At 43.2% G+C, this 25649-nt stretch overlaps 1 protein-coding gene across 4 annotated transcripts; it reads left to right on the plus strand.

The window, feature by feature from the left end:
- The first annotated feature begins 92 nt into the window (after positions 1-92).
- PUF60 (poly(U) binding splicing factor 60) lies at positions 93-25649 on the plus strand. 4 transcript variants are annotated; one of them, XM_082753660.1, is made up of 11 exons: positions 93-151; positions 10676-10771; positions 12539-12628; positions 13645-13695; positions 17807-17968; positions 18385-18477; positions 19403-19616; positions 19963-20153; positions 23599-23734; positions 24218-24453; positions 25218-25649. In XM_082753660.1, the coding sequence occupies exons 1-11, from the start codon at positions 125-127 to the stop codon at positions 25515-25517; spliced, it is 1596 nt and encodes a 531-aa protein (XP_082609786.1). In that variant the 5' UTR covers positions 93-124; the 3' UTR covers positions 25518-25649. The 4 variants fall into 4 exon arrangements, with proteins under 4 accessions (XP_082609786.1, XP_082609785.1, XP_082609787.1 ...); XM_082753659.1 differs by lacking the exon at positions 93-151 and adding an exon at positions 469-490; XM_082753662.1 differs by lacking the exon at positions 93-151 and adding an exon at positions 5364-5468.

Genomic DNA, 25649 nt, shown 5'->3' on the forward strand with positions numbered 1-25649 from the left:
CTCGGAACTCTCGCGAGACCTCCTCCCGCCGCTCGCCTCAGAGCGCTCGCGAGAGCTCGCCGCTCCGCGCGCGCCCTGAAGCTCTCGCGAGAGCGCCGCGCTCCCTGCCGACGGGGTGGACAAGATGGCGGCCACGACCACCATCTCCCTGGTGAGTGGCGGCGCCGCGCTGCGGGGCGGGCGGCACGGCCCGGCCCCGAGCCCTCGGGGGGCGCCGACCGTGCCGGCCTCCGCCGGGTGCGCCCGCGGCTCTCCCGGGCCGGCGGGGGCGGGCCGGGTGCCCTCGGTGCAGCCGGGCCTCCTTGCGGGCGGCCTCCCGCTCCCCGAGGCCGCCTTCCTCACGGGCCCGCCGCGCCTCGTGCTGGGCAGGGCGAGCGGCGCCCGGGTTGTGGCGGGGTTTGGGGTGGGGCCCGGGCTTTCCCCGTGCTGAGGTGCGCGCGGGCCGGCTTGTGTGATGGTTTCACGAACCTGCGTGTTTGACCAGGTCCAGGTAGGTGGTGGGGCTTATTAAGAGACTTTAATTAGGAATTTCTCTTCTGCAGAGCCGCGTAGTGTTCACCGCCGAGGTTAAAATGTGAGCTGTGGGTTACTTTTCTTGACTAAAGGGACGTGACGTCCGGTACCTGGCAGTTATTTTTATATTTGCTGTTGTTTATTTTATCCATTCATGAAATGATCCCACCGTTATCGACTTTCCTGAGAGTTCATTGTGCTTTCAGGTGGTTCTTTAGACTTCTGCTGAAGTGGCCACGAATGTTGTAAGACACCAGAGTAGTCTCATTTCAGAGACTGACTTGTTTTTTGTGCAAGTTAGTCGTAAATCGTAGAAATTAAGTAGTTCAGTAGGGCGTTATTCAGCATTCCTCATCCTAGTCCTTTTTATTCTTAGTGAAATACAGAGTAGCGTAAGGAATCGTGCAAAATGAAAGTAGGTAACCTCTTAGGTGTCAGGCTGCTAGGGAAGGAGACCTGTAGTACGATAATTGTGGATGCTGGGAAACTACAAAGCAGGTGGCCAGGCTCTCACGCTCCCTGCAGATATCATCTGCTGTTAAGGGGGCCAGAGGGACTACTGGTGTGACACAGCGGGATATTTCTTAATGGCTTTCTTTTCTACTCTCCCCTTTCAGGAACAAGCATACTGGCTTGCCAGAGTGCTGAATGCTTTTATTCATGATGGGTTCAATTTTGGTGGAATGAAGTTTATTTTGAACTTCAGAACTGTTAAACATCTTAAATAGAGCACTTGTTCTTGTCAGGTTCACGCATTGAGTTAAAGCACTTCCAAGTCATTTTTTTAATAATCCGTGTGTTTTTATGTGAGTTCTGTTCTGATCTTACTGGAAATAAACTGGATCTGAACATCCAGTGTCATGTGTTAGTTCATCAGGATTTGTGCATTGTGTGTTTTACCTTGTGCTTAAAAAAAAAAAACAAAAAAAAAAACAAAAACAAAAAAAAAAAACTGACACATGGTCCTAATGTTAATGGTCCTTAAAATGAAGAATTCAGATGTCCCAGCAATTGCTTTTTGTGTGATCACTGGCATCTTTTCTGCCATGTTCAGTGTTAGTGCCACTCTCTCCTGTATCTCCTGACCGTGCTGGAGAGAAGACAGGCTGCTCTGTGATATGAGCAGAAAGTTGCCCTAAAGGATCTTTAGTGCTTCTGCAGGGATTGCTCTTATCAGGACAGCTGCAATGCTTTCTTGTTGTTCAGGGACAATTTAAATCCTGATGGCTATCTAGAAAAGCTTGAGAATTAAGGACAAGGTAACTTCAATAAAGAGGAACCCAACACAGTTCTGGAGTTTGGTAAAACTTAGATTTTGTTTGCAGCTAATTTTCTGAATAAAACCATAGAACTGTTAAAGCTGTTGATTACAGTGAAAGATACGTATTGATATGCATGACAGATACGTACTACTGCATTTTCTTGCCCAGCGTGTTGTGACACACCCCGCTGCTCTCCTGGGTTACATCTGCCTGCTCCTGGTTCTGCTATCCGCAGCGTTACTGCAATACAGGCAGATTTCCGGCATGGCAGGCTCTCTTCCTCCTGACACCGTAGCTGCAACAACTTTTATTTTCCCTTCTTGATACTGTCCGCATGCCCAGTCAGTCAGGCTGAGCAGTGTGTGCGTGTCAGATGAGGGCGTGCAGCACCTAATGCCTCCTGTCCCCTTCTGGGGGACCGTAGAGTGGACTGTGTGCCCCACCTGTGGGGACAGCGGGCAATAAATGCAGAGTTCTTATAAAGGTGTAATCAATATTTAATGCAATTTTGGTTTAATTTATTCAGTAATTTAGTTGGTACCTTGTTGCAGTAGAAATGGAGTCACATGGTTATAACTGGTTAAATAATTAACATCTTGCTGAAGAAACTTGTATTTTAACCCATTTAGTGTCAGAAACATTTGGTGCCACTGCTTTTGGCAGCAGTACTGTGAGTGTTGCGTGTTGTAGCTTTGGTACTTGTTCTTGGTACGATTTCATTGTAAATGCTCCTTGAAAGCTCGGTGGTCTCCTCACCCACTGTGGTGGTAGTTGATAAACAGTGCTTGCAATTTTGGTACTTACCTGATTTTTTGACTTTGAGGGTTTTTTTTGCATCACTTCTATGTTTTTTCCTACAATCTTTTGGTACTCTTGATGTTCATTAAATACATAAACACCAAAAAATGGGTACTGCAATTCTCTGTTTGTCTCACCAGCTCCATTTATAAGGATAAAACCACAGCCACGTTATTGCTGAGTGTTCAAAAGTTTAATTAGACCTTTCTGCCATCACTCCGTATACTCATGCAATTGCTTACCTGTCATTCTTTTTTGCAGTCTAAAAACCACAGCTCTGCTAGATAATTGGTCCTTTCCTGTAGGAGGCATGCATGTTCTGTGTTGGGCAGTTCAGTGACAGCATGTTTTATCAGCCGAAATTAAGTTCACTTGGGTGTTCTGTGCAGTTCCGGAGCACTGATGTTGTTATTCCGGGATTCTCTGTTAACTGATTTGGGAAAAGTATATCTGTTTGTATTTTCGTGAGGCTAAGGCAAATTTCGTGTGAATACTGCTCGTCAAGGTGGTTAAACAGACCTGAGAACTAATTTTGGGGTGTGTTTGTGTGCAGTGACTGCCCGTTCTGCCTGGCACTACGCATTGTTGGAGCTTCTTCTGGGAGGGAGAGAGGAGCACCCAGCAGTGGGTCTTGTAGAACTTGCAGTGCAGGGGAACCCAGCGTGCATGTTGAAGCTACGTGCGAGCTCTACAGCTGCACTTAGCAGCTGAAGGACTTGGAATAGCGTAGTTCAGTTGGAAGGGACCTGCAGAGATCAGCCAGTCCAACTGCTTGAGCATGTCAGGGCTAACCAGAGTTAAAGCAAGTTACCGAGGGCATTGTACAAATGCCTCTGGGACATGGACAGGCGTGGGGCATTAACTGCCTCTAGGAAGGAAGCCTGTCCTAGGGTTCAACCACCCTCCCAATAAAGATTTTTTTCCTAATGTCCAGTCTGAACCTCCCCTAGCACAGCTCTGTTCCATTCCCTCACATTTTATCATCTGCTACCAGGGAGAAGAACCAACACCTCCCTCTCCATTTCAGCTCCTTGGGAAGCTGCAGGAAGCAATGAGGTTGCCTCTTAGCATTCTTTTCTCCAGACTAGACAACCCAAGTGTCCTCACAGGACATGCATTCCAGCCCTTTTACCGGCTTTGTTGCCCTCTTCTCCGTGGTGTTAAGGACCTTAGCAACCTTTTTATATTGTGGAACCCAGAAGTGCACACAACTTTTGAGGTGATGCCAATGCTGAATATAGTGGGACAATCATCTCTTTTGACCAGCTGGCTGCGCTGTGTCTATTGCATCCCAAAATGTGCTTTGCCCTCTTGGCTGCTGGAGCACTCAGCTGGCTCACATTGAGCCTGCTGTCACCAGCACCCCCACATCCCTTTCTGCACTGCTGCTCTCTGGCCACGTGTCTCCTTGTCCGGGCCTGTGCACCCAGGTGCAGAACCCAGCATTTTCTGTTGTTGAACTTCTTGCTGCTGCTGAATGACAAATTGTCAGCTTCATTGAACAATTGTTGATTTCTTGACAAGGAGGTGAGATGATGCTCAGGGAAAGCAGTGTTTCCTTTAGGAAAGGATGAGTGTATTGGCTTGTCTTACTGTCCTGTTTGTAGTCGAGAGAAATCAGATCGTGTGTGTCGTAATTCGCTTTAGCACTGTGTTGTAGATTGTCAGAAACTGCAGTTTGCTTCCTCTGAGAGCCAAATATTGAGATGCGTTGTGACTTCTGGGTTCCATGACAGGTACAGGACTGTGCAGAGCATTCTGCATGTGCAGGTAACATCCAGAAGGTATTTTTTTCTCAGTTCTGGTGGAACTGAGAATAGTTCTATCAAATGCAAGGCATCAGAAAGAATCTCTCAAATGAAAAAGCATCAGAAGGAATTGTTTGTTTTTTTTTGGGGGGGGGGTGGAGGGTGTAGTTCATTTATATGCGTTTTTAAGACTTTTCATGTTTTCCAAAGTTTTACTTCAGTAGAATTTGGTGCTCAGGGAGAACTGAATATGCTACTGGCAGCATTAGTGACATTTAATTGCCTTTTTCATCTAAAGGAAAGAGATGTTTAAACATGTTTATGTAAGCACTTTGGTCATGAGATGCTATAAAGGTGACATTTTGAAAGGTTTAAATATGCGCCCATTCTCTGTGTAGCGCATCTGGTAGCATTGACGAAAAACTTGTATGTGCCCTGTGCTCTCCCTGTCGGTAGCACATTTGTTGCACATGCTTACAGTAATGGAAACTAGCGCTGCTGCTGCTTCCCTCTGAGCGAAGTGGTCTAAATGTGGTGAAAAGTAGGAGTTACTAAAGTAGTTTGGGAATAGCAGAAAGTCACAGTGCAGAGAAAGACTTGGGAAGTTATGGAACTTAGAGCTGAATCTACAAGTTTAAATAGTAATTAGGGGCAAAATCCTTAAATGTTTTATGTACATGACGGAGGACTTCTTATTCGCCCACCAGGCTTATTTTTCAGAAAAATACTGCCTTTGCCAAGGCACTCAGCTGATGCTTCTTCCAACTTCACTGCTGGCATGGGGTGTTGCAGTACGAAAACGTTCAGGTGAATGCAGGTTCCCAAGCACTGGTGCAAATAATAGAGAAAGGAGTAAACTGATTATACTGGCCAGGTATTTCTAGGTGAAGCTTCTGTTTGTTAATGACTCCTAAAATATCATCAGTCCTTTTTCCACTTCTGTCTTATTTAATCTTTTGTGTTGTTTGCTTGTTATGGTTCCTAAAATAAACAAGATTCTGTATTTTTCTTTTTCTCTTGTGTGTGTTTATACTTCAGAGAAATTCTCAGCCATGTAATAAATTTCCAACGAATGTGCCTGAACTCTTGGAGTTCAAACCACCTTAAAGGGCCAAGCAACGCTCAGAAGCAATGTTCATAGCACCAGGTATACAGTTTCTATTTATTTCTATTTTAAAGGAAGCTCGCATTCTTCTGCTTCTGTTGTCAACTCATGCGTTTTTCTTGTTCCCTCCTGTTTTCATGTGTTTAAATAAGGCAGTTTTCAAGGTGGCCGGTGTTAGTATAAAGCACCAACAGTTACTCTTACATTGCTGCCTAGCAGATTCAAATTAATTGTGCCAAGCCTTTTCTCGTTAGTGGTATTACCCTAATGTGCCTGGAAAGAGAGAAGTGATAGTCTCAATTTACTGTGACTGGCGATAGAGATTGGGATCATTTTATATCATCTGTCACTTTTCAAATACTCTGGAGTAACAGAGAGGTTAGTAATCTTCCTTGAAGAAACTCTGTGTTAAAAGGTATGTGGTGGTAAGCTTTCATTACAGCTGTACCATTGATCGGGGTAGGCATGTGTATCTGTGTATCTTTTGGTCTCTTTTCAGTGGGATATTTGATGGCAAAGAGCTGGGAACCAACCAGTTAGGTAGTGTCTGGGTCTAGCTTCTTGAATACTCTCTTGACTTCTAGATCAATTTGTTGTCCTTAGTTTTGATTATTCCCTCTGTGCTGGAGGTTGGATGTTATCAACCAGTATTCAGAAGCTATGCCTTTTAGTGAGCTCAAATGTTAAAATTACATTAAATGTAGATATATGATAGTCTCTCCTTTATGAATCATACTAAAATGTGGTCACTGGAATAGCTTTTTCTGTTGTGAATTGTTAAACTCGATATGCCTTCCACTGTTTTGCTTGTCCCATATCTCATTACTCCTACATTGCAATCACTCAGTTTTTAAAAGCTGAGGGGAAACAGAAATAGCAGTAGAAAAGGTGCCTTCCCTAAGGAAACTCAGGAAGTTCCAGGAGGTGACTGTACGGTAACATACAGACAATGTAAAGAAATGGGAAAGGGCCCCTAGAGAGCTGGGTAGACTTTTTTTTTTTTTTTTTTTTAGCCAGTTAGTTAAGAAAAAGGATGACTATTAATTTTTTTTCAGTGTTCCACAATCAGAGTTAATCTCTGAGATGATACAGCCTTCCTGCATCAAACAGGTCACCATTACCTTACTGCTTTGCTGATTATTTTCAATTTGACTGTGTTGTCCATAGGTTCATGCCTGGTGCGCTGTGCCAATAAGCACAGAGTTGGAATCCACACAAAGGTCTCCCTGTTTTCTTCAAGGTTTCCTTGTTGGTTTGTTTGTTCTTTTTCCCTAGCTTTGGGACTACAACTGGACTATGCAATACTATCTTTCGATTAGTATTGTGTACTTGAGTTTCCCAGTTTGCAAGCACAAAATGGTTCCAACCATCTCTGTTTTGATTCATGTATCAGGTTGCACTTCGATTCTCTTCAGGACCTTGTGGGTTATTTAAAGCAGCTCTGAAGTTCAATCTATAGGAACCAGTGAAGTAACTGCAACTCTAGAACACTGCATTCAGATGCTTGTGGAACAGATTTTTACATTGGGAGGGTTTATTTGGCTTCTACTTCAGTGTTCATGGTTCCTTTAAAATGCTCTCAAACGCCTCATGGTAAACTTGAGACTGACACAAACAGAAGTTTGAACTGATCCTATAAAATAGAGATTAAGAATGATCTAGGCTGTATATCTCTGAACATCATCAAACTCATCCTGTGGTTTTGTTTGCTTTTAAGGGAGGTGAGATCCTACTCCTTGCCCTTAATAAAGAACACAGAAAGCATTGTAGCCTGGTAGGAGGCAGATGGGTTGCTGATGGACTTGAGACAAATGGGCTAATCTTGGAAAAACTGCAGTGAGTAAAGGATGTACTTAAATTTATGCTTTCTGCTATTATCTTAGGTTTTCCCCATGATAACTTATATACTGATATCATTTCACAGGCACAAGTCCGTTCAGCCTAACGTGTATCTGCTACTGAACAGATAAGGTTATTTATCCATTCTAGTATGTTAAGTGGTTGGCTGCGAACACTGAGTTGGGAGAGTGTCATCATTTAAAAGGATGATACAGACAGAACTCAGGTGAACAACAAAGGCAGGTGCAGATTCTGCTTCTTTAGGCCAAGAAGGCAGTCAGACTCTGGAATGGGTGCCTGCAGCAGGGGGACCATTGTGCTGTAGTCACACTCTTGGTTCTTCCTCTGTTGCAGTGATCCTGCAGAAAAGCAGTTCCCCTATGGGCAGTGTGTTCACTTGAAGCAGTGTTGGACCAGTTCTGTACAAGAAATGGGCAAGATTCTGTTGGGAAAACGAACACAGTTCATCTCGTCAGAAGAAATCTCTAGTCCAATAGGATGCTTCAGTTGCTGTCATTTTAGACTAGAATAAAATAGTTCCTGCTGGAAGGGACCGACAAAGATCACGTCCATCTCAGGCTACTTCATGGCCAACCTAAAGTTAAAACACATCATTAAGAACTTTATCTAAATGCCTTTTAAGCATGGTCAGGAATGGTGTATCAACTACCTCTAAGAAGCCTGTTCCAGTGACTTAACTGCCCTCTTGGCCAAGTAGTTTTTCCTGATGCTTAGTCTGAACCTCCCCTGGCTGTGAGCCATTAAGGTAAATGAATTGCCAGAGGATTTCAAGATAAAGAATGGCTAGGTAATGTGATGGCAAATGTGGCATTTAGTAAGTTAGAACATAAAAAGCAGTGTGTGTGTTAGGGAAAGCGAACTGACTGTATGTGCTGTAGCAGGTTGTAAGGTAGCCTTTTCCTGCATGCACTAATTAGGGTTTCCTTTCTTAAAAGGAATGTGACCTCATTTTGTACCTGGAGAGGAAAGTAAGTTTAGTTAATGAGCTGACTAAGCAGCATTTAGCATCAGGCATCCCCCACATCAGCTGTGGGAAAGGATTAGTGGCAGCCCTGCCTCAGGGGAGGAGTAGGTGCGGTCCCTCTAACATCTGGGAGGAGTGTCGGACGAGGGTGGTGGTGTAGAAGGTAATAAATACCATGGTCATGACTCCAGTGCATGAGCAACAGGAGCAAATGGGCCAAAAAATACAGCTGGGGATCACAGTCCTCATGGCAGGTACGTGGTGGTTGTGATATTTAAGGGTTGTCACATCTAAGCTTCTGTTCTTACAAGGGGAACTTGCAGTTACTGTAGACAAAGCAGGCAGCTTAGGAGGCCTTGAATTTTTTGGGGGGAGGAGGAGGGCTTATTTAACTCCTTTTTAGTGGGAGGACTAAAAAGATTGTTACCAGATTGAGTCTGTGCCTCTACAATGTCTTCTGAGAATGCATAAGGTATTTATTCTCTCACCTCTTCTGCTGTTTACTTCTTGAACTTGACATTGTTTTATTTCTAAATTTCAATGAAAATAACAAATTATTTCCCTATATTGAGAATACTGTGAATGTGCTTAAGCTTCACTTATATTCAGGTGGTATCTATCACTTATGGAAAGAATCTACCTGCTCAAAATATCTTACAGCTATTTTGTAGTTTTCTTCCCTGGCAAAAGCTGAACATTCTGCTTTTATCAGTAAATAAAACAAATCAGAAAATGTAAGTGAAAAACAGGACCGTCAATGCAGTTGTGTTTCTGGAGGAAACGGCTAACTGGCCTGTGCTGTACTGTTACAGACACAGTGAGGGAACTGTGCTGGTGTTGTCTTGAGCAGTCAGGTGTACAGCACAAGGCCCTCCTCACTGAGGTGTGTGCTCAGACCTGAAGCACTCTGCTATCACGAAGCTTAGCTGACAGTTCTGTCGTCTCATGCTGAGAGTTGTAGCAGCAGCTTGTCTGTTCAGGAACGTGTGTTCGCCTTTGCCTCGTGGTAGGGTAAAGAAGATGCAATGAAATGTGCAGTTTGTGTGCAGACGTGATGCAGGATCTTCTGCTTCCGAAAAACTGCGTTTTTCCTGCCTGAGGCATTGGCTGTATACTAGAATAGCTTTTTGTTGTTCTCTGTTTTGGTGTTATATTAGTAGGCTCTTGATGTTCCAGTGAATTGTGTGGTGTTTTTTCTTTTTTTTTTTTTTTTTTTTCCTGGAGAAGATCAGTGGTCTTTAAAAAGCATTTGTGCCTGCAGGAAAACTCACTAGTGAGTGCTGTGAGCCAATGTTCTGTTTTGAATGGATGGGAACCAAATGAGCAGGAATACTTGCTGTTCTTCTGCTAAGATGCCAACTACTTTGGTACTATTTTTTTCCCCATGTGACAGCTTTGTTGCCGTGTCAGGAAAGCTGTTCTTGTTTTGCTGTCTGAATGGGTCTGATCCTTTTTAATTTTTTTGGTTTGTTCTTGTTAGAGAGTGTTTAGTGTTCTTGTTTATTTTCTTTTTAACTGGAGAACTGAGATATATCTTAACAGGCTTTTATTGATAACCTCACCTTTATGTTGACTATCAATTATGTGACTGTGTTTGGGCTGCTAAAGAATAATTCCTTAAGGATACAAGTTGGTAGATGCTTACCAGAAAGACACAAGCTGTTGAATCACTTCAACCAAACCCAGTTTTATGTATATACTTCAGAGAACTTAGTGGTACTTAACGTGGTAGGAATAATTGAGCAGTTATTTCACAGGAAGGAACTTCAGTGTAAAGCAGAAGCATGAGGCAAAGAAGTCAGTAGAGTACCTAAGACCCAAAGAAGGCTAAGGTTTGTTAGTTGCGTGTACATCTATGAAATCACACAAAAAATTAGCCCAGTGGCCCAGAAGCTTCTTTCTAGGTCTGCTCTAATGTTGGGTTTGGATATCTGCATGTGCAGGTAATATGCATCATACCGGGTATGGGAATGTTTTTTGTGACTCAGTACCTAGAACAGTGTGTGAAACTGGAAAACTTTAAGAGAAAATTTAAAAAGAGAACTTGAGAAATCAGGGGTAACAAACTGGTATGGGAAGAGATGGAACAAGAATATACAGTTACATCTGATAGAATTTAACTACTGGGATGTAGGATGGAGATAATATAAGCGAAGGCTTATATTTATTGCATTTTTCTTCACTGAACATTTGTTAAGGGAACTCTAGGTTAAGTATCCAACCTGTTCATCAATTTATACAGTTGGTGGAATAGCTCTCCCATGGGAAGTGGCTATAATATTAAAGAACAGTTTTTCACGAGTTAATAATAGTTGGCTAAAAAGTCTTCCTAAGACTGTGACAAGTGTGTTGAGTTTCTGGGAATGAAGAAATGGGTCAGATTTGTGAGAATGGCTTTTCCATGAGTGTGTTTCTGTTTCCTTAGGGTACAGAGTCCATTAAGATGGAAAATGGACAAAGCACAGCAGCTAAGCTGGGGCTTCCTCCCCTCACACCAGAACAGCAGGAAGCTCTCCAGAAAGTGAGTATACTTGACATGAACTTACATCTTAGCATTCTTTTTTGGTTGGTTGGTTCTTTTTTTTCTTTTTTTTTTTGAAACTTACATTTTTTCCTGATGTTATTAAAAAAAAAAAAAAAAAATCACCTGTCAAGATTACATATGGGATAATGACTGTGCTCTGTGTGGATTCGCATCTTCAAAATTGTGCCCAAGAACTGTGTCTTGGTTTGGAGTTTATAGATGCTTTTTGGGGAGCACAACATGGAATTCCCTTTTGTGGTAGGGGGAGTGCTTTTCCTTTAAAAACAAACAAAAACCAAAACAAACAAAAAAATTATAAGTAATCATAACAACTTAAGAACATATTGTAATTCTGAGACAATATGCAACTGCCATAAAGTTACCGTGAAGAGCAGACTGTACACCACAAGAAAAAGGTTTCTGATGTGCTCCAGCTGATATTTTATTCTGTCCACACACCACATTACAAAGTCTGTTTTTCCCTTATGCACCTTTCCATGTAAAGAGACCCTGTAGCATGTGGCAAGTATTTTCAACCCCACTTGAGTCAATGTGTCTCAATCTAGATAAAATTTCAGACCAGCTCTGATTTTTGGTTGTTGGTCCTGTTTTGTACAGCCAGGGGGGAGGTTACTTCCGACTTCTGGCCCACTTTGCTGGTGAGAGTGGTGCCTGGCTTGCTGAGGAGAGCAGAACTGGGAAAAGAGGGGGAAGGAAACAAAACCAGGGAATGTGGGAACTGTGGGATAGGTGTCTTATGTATTCAGTTGAGGCAAGTATAGCATTGTTCTGGGTAGGCTTCATGTGAATGTTCCCGTAATGCTGAAGCTGCTTGTGTGTGTGTTTGGCTCACAGTGTGAAACGGCCTCGTTTCCTCTGGCTTCTCCATAGCTGACAGATGTAAATCCCCTTGTCCGTTTCCAGGTTTCTGAAGCACACGTCTCAAAGCCACGGTTTAGAGCCTACTGTTCCCTGGCACCTCCCAAACACGTACAGCCATGGAAAGCAGGTGCCTGAGGGGTTGGCTGAATGTGTTTGTACCCTCCGCTGGGAACAGGCACGTGCGGGTATTAGGTTTCCCTTGACAAAGAGCCTCATGTTAACTCCACTGGGTGTAAAGCTCAGGCTTTGTCAAATTTGTAGAAGACTGAACAAAAAAAAGACAACTCAGCCTTGTGTCCTCAGGCTAGGAATTGGAGAAAGAGAGCTGGAGCATTTTAGTGAGCAAGAGCAGTGGTTCCTCCAAATATGAATAGTCCAAATACAATAAAGAAAGGGAGGGGTAGTGCACAGTAAAGAGACTGGGCATGGGGATTAGGAGCCCCCTTCCCTTTTGTAGAACCTCTTTGTCCAGATGTTCTCTGAGTGGAAAGGACTTGAAGGAGGCTATCTGTCCTGCCCTCATCCCAGCAGGTAAGGTGCTCTGGTGGGATCTAAGGGGCAGAGGGAGGAAGAGGGGAAATGCTGAGTGTGTAGTGCATGCTGCTTTCCTAACGTTGTGCCTGCTGCAGATTGAGTCCATCCAATCCTCTGCTCGAGCGTTATGCTGTATTTCAGGGCTCGCAACTCCAAGATGCAGACCAAGGCATTAGTAAGCTGTTTGCCGCCAGCTAATGTTCAGTGCCTTAGAGCTTAGGGCTGGAGCATCAGAAAGCACCATTGGCAGCCAGTTGTGTGGTTCTGGGGAGCTATGGTGTGAAGTCAAACATCATTCCCTGTTCCGCGGTATCAGGCTGTGACTACAAAGTCTGTATTTCTTCCTAGGCAAAGAAGTATGCGATGGAGCAGAGTATCAAGAGTGTGCTGGTGAAGCAAACCATCGCCCACCAGCAACAGCAACTCACCAACCTGCAGGTGAGAGACCTTCTGAGATGCTCTTTCTGTCTTACTCTCCCCAACAAGGTGGAGTTCTTTTTGCACTTAGAACCAGAGCACAGCCCTGAGGCCTGCCCGGAGCCAGGTGAAAGCACTTCTGTTTCCACAGTGAAATTAAAGTAAACAGTCTTGAGCCCTCTAAAGAAATGCCCTTTACTCACCTGTACAAATTGCCCCCGGAGTTTTTTCTCCTGCTGGGGAGAAATTTTCTCACCTGTTGGCTGTCTAAATGTTTCTCGAATCACCAGAAGCCAAAGAATTTGCTGTAGGTTTCACCTTCAAATTACATTTAAGGTGGTGCCTACGGTTACTGTATATCCTTGCCCTATCTCTTCTGCTTGATGGGAGGGTGCCCCTCTCCCTCATGTTACCAACAGTGCAGACCCATTTCCGTCCCCTTCACCCAGGTGCCCTGCCAGCCTCACTGAGAAGTTCAGTTGGCTGCTCTTGTTAATGCTGGAAGGCCTGTGTACGGGGAGAACCCTTAATAGCCATTTAAATCTCCCTTCCTTTGGAGATTTCTTGAACAGATATCACTGCCTCCTATTCAAAGTTAGGAATCCCAAAATAACAGCTTTGGGGTCTTGGATATTTTTAATGAAGTGTCACTGTGGATGTGCTTGCCACGTTAAGCAGCTCTGGCCTTTCAGGGCTGTGCATGTTTCTGAGTGGCTGATCTAGTTGAGGGGCTCCTTTTTAAATGCTGGGGGTGAATCAACGACAGTGGTTGCAGAGGTTACTATTGCCTTGAGTCCCCCCTGGGAGAAGACCCTGCTTCCTGAGGCAGTGGCAGCAGCACAACTCCACCCTGACCTGGTGGGACTGGAATCTGCAGGGTCCCAGCGCTGGACAGTCCTTGGGACCAGGCAGTGAGGGGCAAGGAAGGAGAGGCCTCTCTCGCAGGTTCCCTGTGCCGCCGCTCTGCTTGAGTTTTTACAAACAGCCGTAGTATGCTCAGCTCCAACAGACTGAACTCTGTCTTTACTGTCTTTCAGATGGCAGCAGTGACAATGGGCTTTGGAGATCCTCTCTCACCTTTACAATCGGTCAATAGACATATTCACTTCTTCTTGGGCACTTTGTCTTAGTCAGGGCCTAGAGTGGGGAAGTATGTAGTGGTAATACAATGCTCTTAATTCAACCCAGCACAACCCTCCCACATACCCACCTGTTATGGACAAGCACAACAAGCAGAGGCAAAGTGTAAACTCCCCAGAGGAACATCCTGGGCTGGGTGCAGTCTGCTGTGACACTGGCAGTCGGGGTCCTGGAGTCAGTTGGCAAAGAAAGCTTTAGATTTCGAACAGTACTGAACACACCTGTGAAATTGTGGGAGCTGCATTTCTAGGGATGCTACAGTTCTGAGGTCCTGACCTAAAACTAACTGCCAAGGTAACTCACAAATGGGCAATTTCTTATGAAGCGAACTCACGGCACCAGAGGCCTGGCAGCTATGGTGCTGGGGAAGATGGGGGCACTACAGGCTTGCAGAACATATTGTAGCCCAGGTTGTAAGACTGCTCTTACTGTGCATGTTTCCAGACTAGGTGAATATGTCATGTTTCAAGTAAAGTTTAAAAACAAACAAACAAACAAAAAAAAAGCAGGATGGAAGTAACAGAACTGCAGAACTATTCAGAGAACCCGTGTGGTCCTTTAGTGATGGAGTTTCTAATCGGCTATCACAAAGAGCTTAATTATATGATCCACGATTCTATGATTACCTGGGATTATCAATTCCCTCCTTTTTCCAGAGATGTTGAACAATGGCCACTGCAGAAAGTGTCCTATAACCTCCACTCTGCATGCAAAGGTTCATTTACAAGTATTTTCCCATCTTGCTAAAATGCAATGTTGAGTTGGTAAAATGCAACTGGAGGCCTGTCCTCCAAAATGAAAGCTGCACTAAATCTAAAAACACCTGTTTTCCCTCCTATAACACTGTCACGGTAGGTAGCATGTCAGCAGGGGGGCCAAAATAAAATCTATGGGTATATGTAAGTTTGGATTGGAATAGAAACCTATCTCAACGTCAATTTTTGCACAGGTGGTTTCTGAACCCTTGTGCCCAAGAAACTTCTACCAGTCAATGTAGATGCATACTTAATAATATTAACAGCACCAATTTTGCTTTAAAAAAAAACCTTACAGCTCGTATTCACAGCTGGGCAATAGATGAAAAGCACATACTGATAATGTAACGGGAAATGTTTAATTTCTCACTAGCCTCAGGGGCATAGTTAATATTGTGAATCCTTTCCCTAAGACTGTAGACAATTGGAGGCTACTGCTGATGGGACAGAATGTAGGAGTCTTCTGAACCATTCAGCTGTGCTACAGTTGAGTATAGTTTTGGTACTCATTTCTCAGCAAATGCTTTATCCCAAAGCCCATCAGGAATATAGGAAATGCAAACAGGCCTGTGTACAACACGTTTTCCTGTTGACAAGAATCATCAATTCCTACATGGAGGAAGTGCAGTCTGAACTTCCTACTGCAGTATTTTAGTGCCTGTGATTAAAGCTTCCTGTCTACCTAATCCGCTAAGAATTACAGCTCAAGATTCCCATGTCAGTTCAGCAACATGAGCACAATTTCCTGGCGTTGTTATATTAAAATTGGAGCTAGTGGTGATGTTTTTGCATTGCCTCTTTCATTTAAAGCACCATTCCAGTACGATGTTTTGGCTTGTCCTTAAAATAACCTTCATAAGTACTTATCAGCAATATTTCATACGTACAAATATTAGCTGTTGCCTTTCCAATGAAGACTGCAGATACCTTAAGCTCCATTTCGTACACCGAGTAAAAGGGCCAGTGGCCAGCAAAAATGATTTAATATAGTTAGTGAAAGCAATAAAATTCCTATTCATGAGTTCCTGACACTTAGTCCTGTGCTTAGTTCGCAGGTGTATATTACATCACGTCCCCTAAATTGACGCTGATTCCTGTTAGTGATCCGTATATGCCTGTAGTCAGTGTGGTCTCCCTAAATTTTGCCTTTGTAGCTCCAGATTTCTAATATGTTCCAGATGTAACATAACAGTCTTCTTAGCTCTGCCTCACCTATTTCATTAGAATCTATGCAGCAGTGTAAGATGTGGATATCCTCCCGTAACGGTTGCTGCCATGGGAGGGGACAAATGCCATTTTTCTTGCCGCTGTTGCATTGATAACTGAAAAGAAGGAAATGTCCTGTTTGCATATATAGGCTTCAGAAGGTGGGAGTTACCTCTGCCTGGTGCAAGGCTGCAGTGTCTTGTCCAAGAGCACTCCTAGTAAAACACTAAATCTTTGTCACAGTCTGTGTCACCACGGGTGAGGCACTTCACTCAGACACTTGGGTTAGAATGGTGATGGCTCTGAACCTGTAAATGGATGCACTACACAGATTGAGGGGCTACTGATCACTGGCTTTCATGCACCAGAGCTGTGAAGGTGTTGGAGAACCTGGGAGACAACAAGTCAGCTGTCCTGCGTGTACACGTGCCATAGTCCTCCCAGTCACAGCATTGCAGAGATATTGAAAAGCAACTTGTTTTTAACTGTGTGAAATATTAAACCCAGTCAAGAGGCGAGTTTAATACACTTCAGGAGCAGCAGTATGGGGTGAGAACCATTCCTGTTTATAGTATCCCTGTTCTATGGAATAATAGGAGTTGAACCTTTACAGTTCGTTTCCTCCTATGGTCAATGTCACTTAATGTGTTACGAGGGAGAAGGATTTCTTCAGGTACTGTTCATGTCCACAATCCTTTGACTATCACAGATGAATTGCAGTCCCTTCTGTTTTGCCATGTGACATCCCCAGACACGTCAGAGCTCATTGTGCTCATGCTTGTTGCAGCACTCCGAAGGTGGGTCTCTTGTAAAGGCCTCGATTACAGACCCCCTTGAGCAGTGGTGGTGGGGAAGGCGCAGTTTCCAGCATTCCCTACTTTCATGCCAAGCACTGTAGTGCTGGGAAGGGAGAAAGGCATCAAGCTTAACGCTGCATTTGCCTGCTCTGCAACAGTCCGTAGCCCTTACTGCCGTATGTTTGTTCCATCTGTTCCATGCAGAACAGGAACGAAGCCCTGTGCGCATCTCCAGTGCGCTGTAATTCAGTCTTGCTGATCATAGGGAGCTAGCTGCCTGTACAGAGCCTTCATTTCTGCCTTGGTCCCAAGACGTGCTGATAGGATATGCTGGCCAAACCTGTGATTTTAGTAGGCAGCATCTTCCAAAATAATGTTTATTAGTAGTAGCAATTTTGGAATTGTAATATGGGTGAAAAATAATTGAAGGATACTGCTTTTTTGGATACCTGCTTTAAGAAATTTCTGGATTTGTCTTGCAAACAGGTTTTCAGGCATACTTAGGAGAAAATAGCACAGAGACCTTCTCTGCACCGAAACTGATAAGGGCGGAGTCTTTGGGGGCTGCACCACTATCTGAGCCAGTAACAACAGGCAGTGATAAGTACTAGCACCACACACTTAACTAAGAAGTTTCATTTAACCATGTGATTTTTATTTTTTATTTTCATGTTTGCTTTGCTTTTGAAATGTGTGGTGGAAGTGGTGCCTAGTACTGGATCCTGTACTGCCTGGGGTGGGTGGAGGGGAGGAGGTGGTGTGTGATGCTTGAGGGGGTGGGGAGGAGGTACCCAATTCCAGATCCTTTGCTGCCTGGGAGGATGGGGTGGGGGAGGGAGTGAGTAGGTGGTGCCCGATACTGGATCTCTTGCTGCCCCTTGTGGGAGGGAATGGGAGGGATTGCTGATAGTGCCTAGAATTGAGACCTTTGCTGCCTGGAGGGGGAAGCTGTCCTAGAATGAAGTTATTTCCTCCTCCTGCAAGTGTTGCTGGAGATGCGATCATGCTGGGGAGGGTTAGACCTTACCAATGGGGTTGGAGTTAAGGCTCCTGAAGTGGCAGACCCCATCAAAGATTTGACTGCCCCAGGAGTGAGCTGTACTGCTTATCCGCTCCAGCAGTCTGTGCATTGAGCAGGAAAATACTTCTTTATTACTACGTGTGCCAGGCTGTGCTGCAGCCCAGTGAGGAGCTACCTGCTGTTGGGTCATAGCTCCTGGGAGGGAAGGAGGAAGGGAAGGAGGTCCTGACATCCATAACCACCCCCTGATCTAACCAGACAGTTCTTCTTTCCAATACAGATGGCAGCTCAGAGGCAGCGCGCCTTGGCCATCATGTGTCGTGTTTATGTGGGCTCCATATACTATGAACTTGGAGAAGATACCATTCGCCAGGCCTTTGCCCCATTTGGACCCATAAAAAGCATTGATATGTCCTGGGACTCGGTTACGATGAAACATAAGGTTGGTTAACAGGCCTTAAGTGATGTTTTTATTCTCTCCAAGGCTTTTGTGAATATATCCAGGAGAAGAAGGAATGTTTGTCATAGACAGAAGGCTGCTTTAGCATTTGATTTTAAGAAATTGTTTTTATCTGCTCGCTCTGCTTATTTTTGCAGTATTCTGTACTGGGAACCATATGTGCATGGGTATGGTGTGCACAAAAGATGCTAAACAGCTAGCAGTCCTATATGCAGTAGCCTTTCTCTGCTAGGCCTCTAGGTATGAGAGATTCTGAAAACAGTAGCCTTGAAGGAAAAGACTTCTCAGACCACAATAGTCAGAATCCAGTATGTGGGAATTCTTGGCTGCATTAGCAGGCACTGGTGTTGACAAGATGTGACTGGTACAATTCAACAGGAGTATTCCTTCTGTCCTAGGGTTTTGCTTTTGTGGAATATGAGGTGCCAGAAGCTGCTCAACTGGCCCTGGAGCAGATGAATTCTGTCATGTTGGGAGGAAGAAATATAAAGGTGAGTAACAGGCATGCCCTGAAAATTCCTAGTTCTCTTTACTTCGAATAAAGATTTTGATGCCTAGAAATGCTTCCCTTAGCACTGTAGCATGGAAGATAACCTGAAGCCTGTTCCCTGATAAATCTTCATTTTCAACCTGCTGAGTATATAGTGTCTGTTGGTCCCTCGCTCTCTGAGGAGAACCGCCCAGCATGCTAATAAAGTCAAGAAACTTGTTCTTATCAGCTGGCAGTTCCCCCTCACACACACATAGTATGGAAATTACTTAAGCACAAAACAAAGATGATTCATGATACTTTGTGTTCTTCATATGCTGTGCCTGTGGATGGTAGATAAGTAGCATCAGGCGCTTTTTTTGCCTGTCAGTAGCATGAGGAATTTTAAGTATCTTGCCATACAAAAAGGAGGCGTTCAGCACAAGCTGAAAAGAACAAAGGTTTGTAGCTGTGTGTTTTCAGGCAATAAGTAGGAGATGATCTCTGAAAGGTGGAATTTTGGAGACTGAAATCTGGGGAGAAAGCTGGCATTTCCTGCAAAGTGTTTTATGTCCTGCATTTATCTCTGATGCATTTCTGCAGTGTTAGGGGTTTAGGAGCCTTCAAAATAAGGTTATAGAAACGTGTTTTGCTTTCAGCATTGTTTTTGCTTCTTGGAAGTTGGTCTTTGGCAGGTTAGGGAAGATAAACACTTAGCTAGGAGGAAGGGGGAAGGAGGGGGACAGAGTCAGTCCAGGCTCCCAGTACTTCTAGAATCACAAAGCAGGTTGTGTCCCAGCTGTTGCCCTTTGTTAATTTTGACCTTATGAGGGGTTATGTGGTTTGCACAGGAAGTCAAGTGGTTGAGTGCTTACCTACTATATGTCTTGGCAAGTCATGCTGTTGCTCTTCAGACTGTTTAATGGACTGTTTCCTGTTCTCTGCAGGTGGGGAGACCTAGTAATATAGGTCAGGCACAGCCAATTATAGACCAGCTAGCAGAAGAGGCACGGGCTTTCAACCGCATCTATGTGGCCTCTGTTCATCAGGACCTTTCAGATGATGACATCAAGAGTGTGTTTGAGGCCTTTGGAAAGATCAAATCCTGCACGCTAGCCAGAGATCCCACGACGGGAAAACACAAAGGCTATGGTTTCATTGGTAAAATGTCTATCTGATACTTGTTCTGGGATAAGGAAGGTAGTTGGGATCATCCTCATTGTTTTTTACTCTAGTGGAAGAGTTACTTCAAACAATGCGATAGAGATAAATTTGTATTTAGAAGTCTGATTAGTAGCCAGATACTTTTACTCACCATTTATGGGGGTTGAGAGATTATGCTATGCTTGCTGTTCTCAACAGTGCTTATGTGATCAGAGGAGTGAGATGAGCAAGCTAAGCACTGAGGGGTTGCTTTTTTAAACAAATATAAATCATAATTGTGCAGTAAGAGTTGAATTTAGGAGTAAAAAGGGTCACTTGCAAATATTCCTCCTTCTCATTGTAGAATATGAGAAAGCACAGTCTTCTCAAGATGCAGTTTCCTCTATGAACCTCTTTGACCTTGGGGGTCAGTATCTCCGAGTTGGTAAAGCTGTGACTCCTCCAATGCCGCTCCTGACACCTGCTACACCAGGGGGATTACCTCCAGCAGCAGCTGTTGCTGCAGCGGCTGCGACAGCAAAGATTACAGCACAGGTAAGACATAAGTTGCTGTGACTGAAAGAAGTGGATGTTTATTGTCACCCTGCTAAAAACAGGCATGCAAACTGTTCCAACCAGTTGTATTCTGTAGTTTGAGTGAAGGCTTCAAGCCTAGATTGTACTCTTTCCAGGACTTCACATGTAGAAGCTTACCCAGGACACACTTGTGCAAATCTGATACACCAGCATTTGGAATGGAGTCTGGCCCGCCTGAGCAGAACTTTTATTTTTTAAATAACAGGATAAATTGGAGAGGATTCCTTGTTGGTAGGCATACAAACAATTATGGATGTGGTTATGACAGAGGCTAAAAGAATGCCTTAAAATATTATGTGAATAGTCAGACAGCAGTGGGGGCAGTAACAGTTGCATGAGCAACACTGCTGTTGAAAAGACTGCCTGTATAGTAAGCTGAAAGTTGGTCCATCATGGCTTTAAGCTGTCCAGAAAGCAGGAAATACAGTGGGTTCAGCAGAATTGGATGTCAATGCAGGAGTCTAGCAGTTCTCAAACTTAGTTTGCTCAAAATAATAGAAGCTCCTGGTTATAACCTGTAAGTGTTGATGGAGGAAAATTGCCTTTCAAAGTAACCTGCATACCTGTGCCAGTATTCTTTGCCTTGGGGGACAGGATCTCTTCCTGCATCCCTGCTGCCCAAGAAGGAAACAAGTTCTAGCACTGTTCAGTTCTTGGATGCTCTGGAGCCAGAAGAAAAAAAATAAAAAATAAACCTGCTGAGGTGTCCAGCTTATACCTGGTACTAATATTTGTTTGAATCACAAGGTACAGGTAAAAATAGGGGGAGGAGGAAGCTGCTATTTGCGTGAAACTCCAAAGTGGTTTGCATGTCCCAAGTAGTAAGGTCACTACAATCTGGAAACATCTGCATTTGACTAAGGAGGCAAGCTGAGGTATGGCTACGTTTTGGATCAAAATCACCTTAAGGAAGAACTATTAACTCTTCTGTTTAGTAGAGATCTCTTACAGATCTGTATAAATTTTATCATTTCTTTCTGTAAAATGTGGCAGGATTTGCTACTTTGAGGAAAACTTTAGGAAAATCTTAAATTCTGTATATAGAATAATGGTTTTGAAGGACTTCAGAGATACTCAGCAGTCTTGTTCCCTTTACTTAGACATTGTAGAGACTTAGATTACCTGTCTGATTTGCCATGATGGTAGTTTTAGATAACTAGAGAAAAAAGTAATAATTAAAAGGTTAAAGTTTTTTTTTTTTTTTTTTTAAAAAAAAAAAAAAAAAAAGGCATCTGTAGGTTATGCCCCCAGTACAGTTCCTGTATGGAACATCTTATTGTTAGTAAGAACATGGGCCAATGTAGTCTGTAAGGGCTTTAGTTTCATATATTTTTTGTGATTCAGATAAGTTAATCAGTAAACTCAGTGGGATTGAAGAAATCATGGGCGTGAGAGGGAAACTTTCAAGTACGAGATGCAACTTCAGATCTGAAATGCAACTGCAGTTTGGAATTCACGTGCAAGTCAGAGAAGGAGGAAGCGTTTCCACACTTAAACTTTTTTACACAGTAAAAAAAAAAAAAAAGTCAGTCTTGCAACAGAAAATAAGAAACTAAAGTTATTAGAGAAAGTTTCTTTGTCTATTTAAGAAAAAAGTGATGCAGCTAACTACCAGAGTAGTCAACATTATGGTAGTCTTACTGCAGCACTGAATGCTTACATAAGTATTCTGCCCCTGCGTTAGAATCATAAGGCAAACTGGCTAATGCTACACATGGAATTACTGCAACCTTGGTGGGTTTGTATCCACCAAGAGTTTATCACATGTGGTTGTACACTTAAGTTTCGTGTTTTTTTGTAATTAGTCTGTCAAGTCAGGCTATTGTTGTATGACTGAAGAATAGCAAATACGATACTTGGGTTTAAGGTAGGATACAAAACTGATATCTGTGGACTTTCTTCTGACACCAGTGGTAGGGAAAGATTGAATACAAGCTTTAAAGGAAGAACAAACAGCTACGTGATGCATTTAGATGTTTTAGGAAAACATCAAATGAACATAACTAACTTTGTTAAGACTACTGTTGCACTTAATTAGAAAAATATTTACTACATATTCTATGAACAATTCAGAAGTTAGTAGAGACCCATATGCGTCTAAGACCAAGGCTACTATAATTAACATCAAGGAGCATAACCAGGTGAGAAGACATGCTAGTGCTGTGCTAGAAGTTGCTTACACTTCACTTTCTTGGTGAAGTTACTTATAAATTGTTCTTGATTTATCTCTATACGCAAAAATATTAGCAATCATATTGTAGGCGTTGGGAAAAGAGTACTAATGAAATTAGTTGGTAACACGGAGATGAGAAGCATTGTTAATGTAGAGGAGAATTGAGTATCAGAGAAGACTGCAGTAAGAAACATGGACAGCATTTACCAGCTGAGTACGAAATGTGACATTTAAGGATCAAAACCCCAGAATTTTTGCTCTGATATGTCAGGGCTTATATGATCCCCATGAAAACAGAAAGAGAAGGATCTGAATAACTACATTATGAGTTCAATAGCCTGGAAAACAACCAAAACAAAAGGGATCCTAGGATATATTACGTGTGTTATTTTTGTTAGCTTTATGGAAATGTTTTCGTCTAGTTAAGTGATATGGTTGAATTCTGCTCATCTAGAGTGAGATGAGAATGATGTTCCTTTATACCTGCTATAATCCAAATAAACATAGTTATTCAGGGAAATGGAAAACGTGATATGCAGGAAAAACTAGAGAAAGTGACTTGGTGTAACTGTAGGAAAAAAAGCTGCAAAGTGTATCCAATTTTTGCTCATGTACGGTCCATATGGAGACATGCAGGCAATGGGAGAAGAGGTTCAGACAATATGGACAACAGAACAGAGTTAAAAATGCCTTAGTTATCAAGGCTGAAAGTTTGAAGAAGAGCTTCATCAAAGGCAGTGGGTTGATATGCTTAAGTGGATCACATCCCTTAGCATTATTGAAAAGCTTTATTTGTGTAGTACTATTAAACAGTACCTTTTTCTCAATTGCTTTAAGCAGTTGGTTGAGGAGCTCTTAAGGTCTTCTAGAGCATCAGCAGGTGGAAGCAAGTAGAGATTCCTCCTGTCCTGGAATTGCATGCATTTTGCAGATCCTGTACTGAATTCCTTGATGTTTTTCATTCAATAATCTGCCTAGCAGCTTGAGAGGATAGGTGAAATTTGAGCACTTCTCTTCCAATTCTTGACATCTCATAGCTTCCACATTTCTGTGGGTGGCATAGATTTTTGCTTGTTTGTTTTTTTATAGTAGCCTTGGGGAGCTGTCATCCTCAGAATCTATATACCTAGTATTTTCTTAAGTGTGACAAGGGCTGAGCCTCAGTTGAACATACCCATAACATGACTTCTTGATGCAGAATTAGTGCTTTTTTTTTTTTTTTTCTTGTAGGAAGCAGTGGCAGGAGCTGCAGTTCTTGGCACTTTGGCTACTCCTGGGCTAGTATCTCCAGCACTGACTCTTGCCCAGCCATTAGGGGCATTGCCACAGGCTGTAATGGCAGCACAGGCACCAGGAGTCATTACAGGTATGTTTACTCCTCATTTTGTCAGCTGTGTAACTGTTACAGTGCACGGTTCTTTACAGCTTGGGTCACGATTAAGGAGAATTTGAAGCTGAAATCCTCTTCCCTCCCTGACTTTGTCAGGAGCTGTTACTGTACAGCATAGCAGGAGTTTTTGATATATAATAGATACAACAGGTACATGAGATTCACAGCAGTGTGTGCATAGTACCCTGAATGAAACTCTGGGTGTGTATAGTTGTTACCCCATGCAAAGACCTGTACTCTGTCTCACTTCTGGGCATATGATGAATATGATGAATATATTGAGTGCATATATCCCATATTGTTGACCAAGTTGCTGTGTATGCCTCCCTGCTTGTTGTTTGTGTAGAGCCAATAAAACCCTGTAGTTTCTTTGATCTTCTTTATTACTGATTGGTGTGTATTCGAATGTTGCAGAACACCAGTTCTTTTCTTTATGCTACAGAGTTTGTACTCTTACAGGTGTAACCCCTGCCCGACCTCCGATTCCTGTCACTATCCCCCAAGTGGGAGTTGTGAATCCTATCCTGGCCAGTCCCCCAGCACTGGGCCTGATGGAGGTCAAAAAGGAAAAGGAAGAGGAGGAGGTATTCCAGGAGTCAGAGAGGCCAGAGATGCTAAGTGAACAGGAACACATGAGCATATCTGGCAGCAGTGCCCGTCATATGGTGATGCAGAAATTGCTTCGTAAACAAGAGGTGAGTGTAATGTGGCTACCCTGAGCTGGTTCCAGTTATCAGCAAATGGGCTAACTAGTTTTAGGTCTATCTTAATGTGGTGTAGCTCTGCAGCTTTATACTTGGTAAACTGATTCTGAAATGCCATGACCACTAAACTGTGATGTTGGGTAGAGCCATCAGTGGGAAGAAAGAATGTGGTAGAGTTGGGCCTCTAACATGCAAAAACATACAGAGGCTGCACAGAGAGGTTGTGTAGTCTATCCGTGGAGATATTCAAAAGCTACGTAGGCATGGTCCTGGGCAACCTACTCAAGGTTGCCTTGCTTGAGAACTAGGTTTGGATCAGGTGATCCTGATCATCTATCTTAAATCATCTGTTATTCTGTGATAAAGAGAAGTGCTTTGTTATAAAAAGGTTTAGTGGGGGATATGTACAAAAGGTGTGTTGCAGGCACTCTGAAAAGCTCGTGTTGTTACGCTGTGGTTGATGCTTTAACTAAAGTACCTGGTCAGCCATTAAATGTCAGGGGTCTGAAAAAAAGTTAAACTTCCTACTGTATTCAGACATAAGGAACAATCTTAAAAAAAAAACTCTTGAAGGTAACAAAGTAAAAAAAAAAAAAAAATGACTGGATAGCAACAGCACAAGAAAAGTGAGATAGTTCGAGTTATCTGCACTACAAAGATGTGTCTAAAGAGCTTGCTAGGTTGTTTGTTTGTTTGTATTTAACTTTAGTGTCTTAATTCTATTAATGCACTTTTATTGTTCCTTCTCTCTGCAGTCCACTGTGATGGTGCTTCGCAACATGGTGGATCCAAAGGACATTGATGATGACCTAGAGGGAGAAGTGACAGAAGAGTGTGGCAAATTTGGGGCTGTAAACAGGGTCATCATCTACCAGGAGAAGCAGGGAGAAGAGGAGGATGCTGAGATCATTGTCAAGATCTTTGTGGAGTTCTCCATGGCCTCAGAGACACACAAAGCCATTCAGGCTTTGAATGGGCGCTGGTTTGCAGGAAGAAAGGTGGTGGCAGAGGTGTATGACCAGGAGAGATTTGATAACAGTGACCTGTCAGCATGAACTCTACTTGGAGGACTTCACCCCTACCCCTTCTGCCTGTCTGTTTTTTTAGCCATGTGTAAAGAATGCTCCAGGGTGAGCGCAGATCTCTGTGATGTACTTGTAGTTTGGATAAAAGCGCAAAGAAAGCTA

Source organism: Aythya marila, assembly GCF_965140915.1.
Source record: "Aythya marila genome assembly, chromosome: 2".
NCBI classification, from domain to species: Eukaryota; Metazoa; Chordata; class Aves; order Anseriformes; family Anatidae; genus Aythya; species Aythya marila.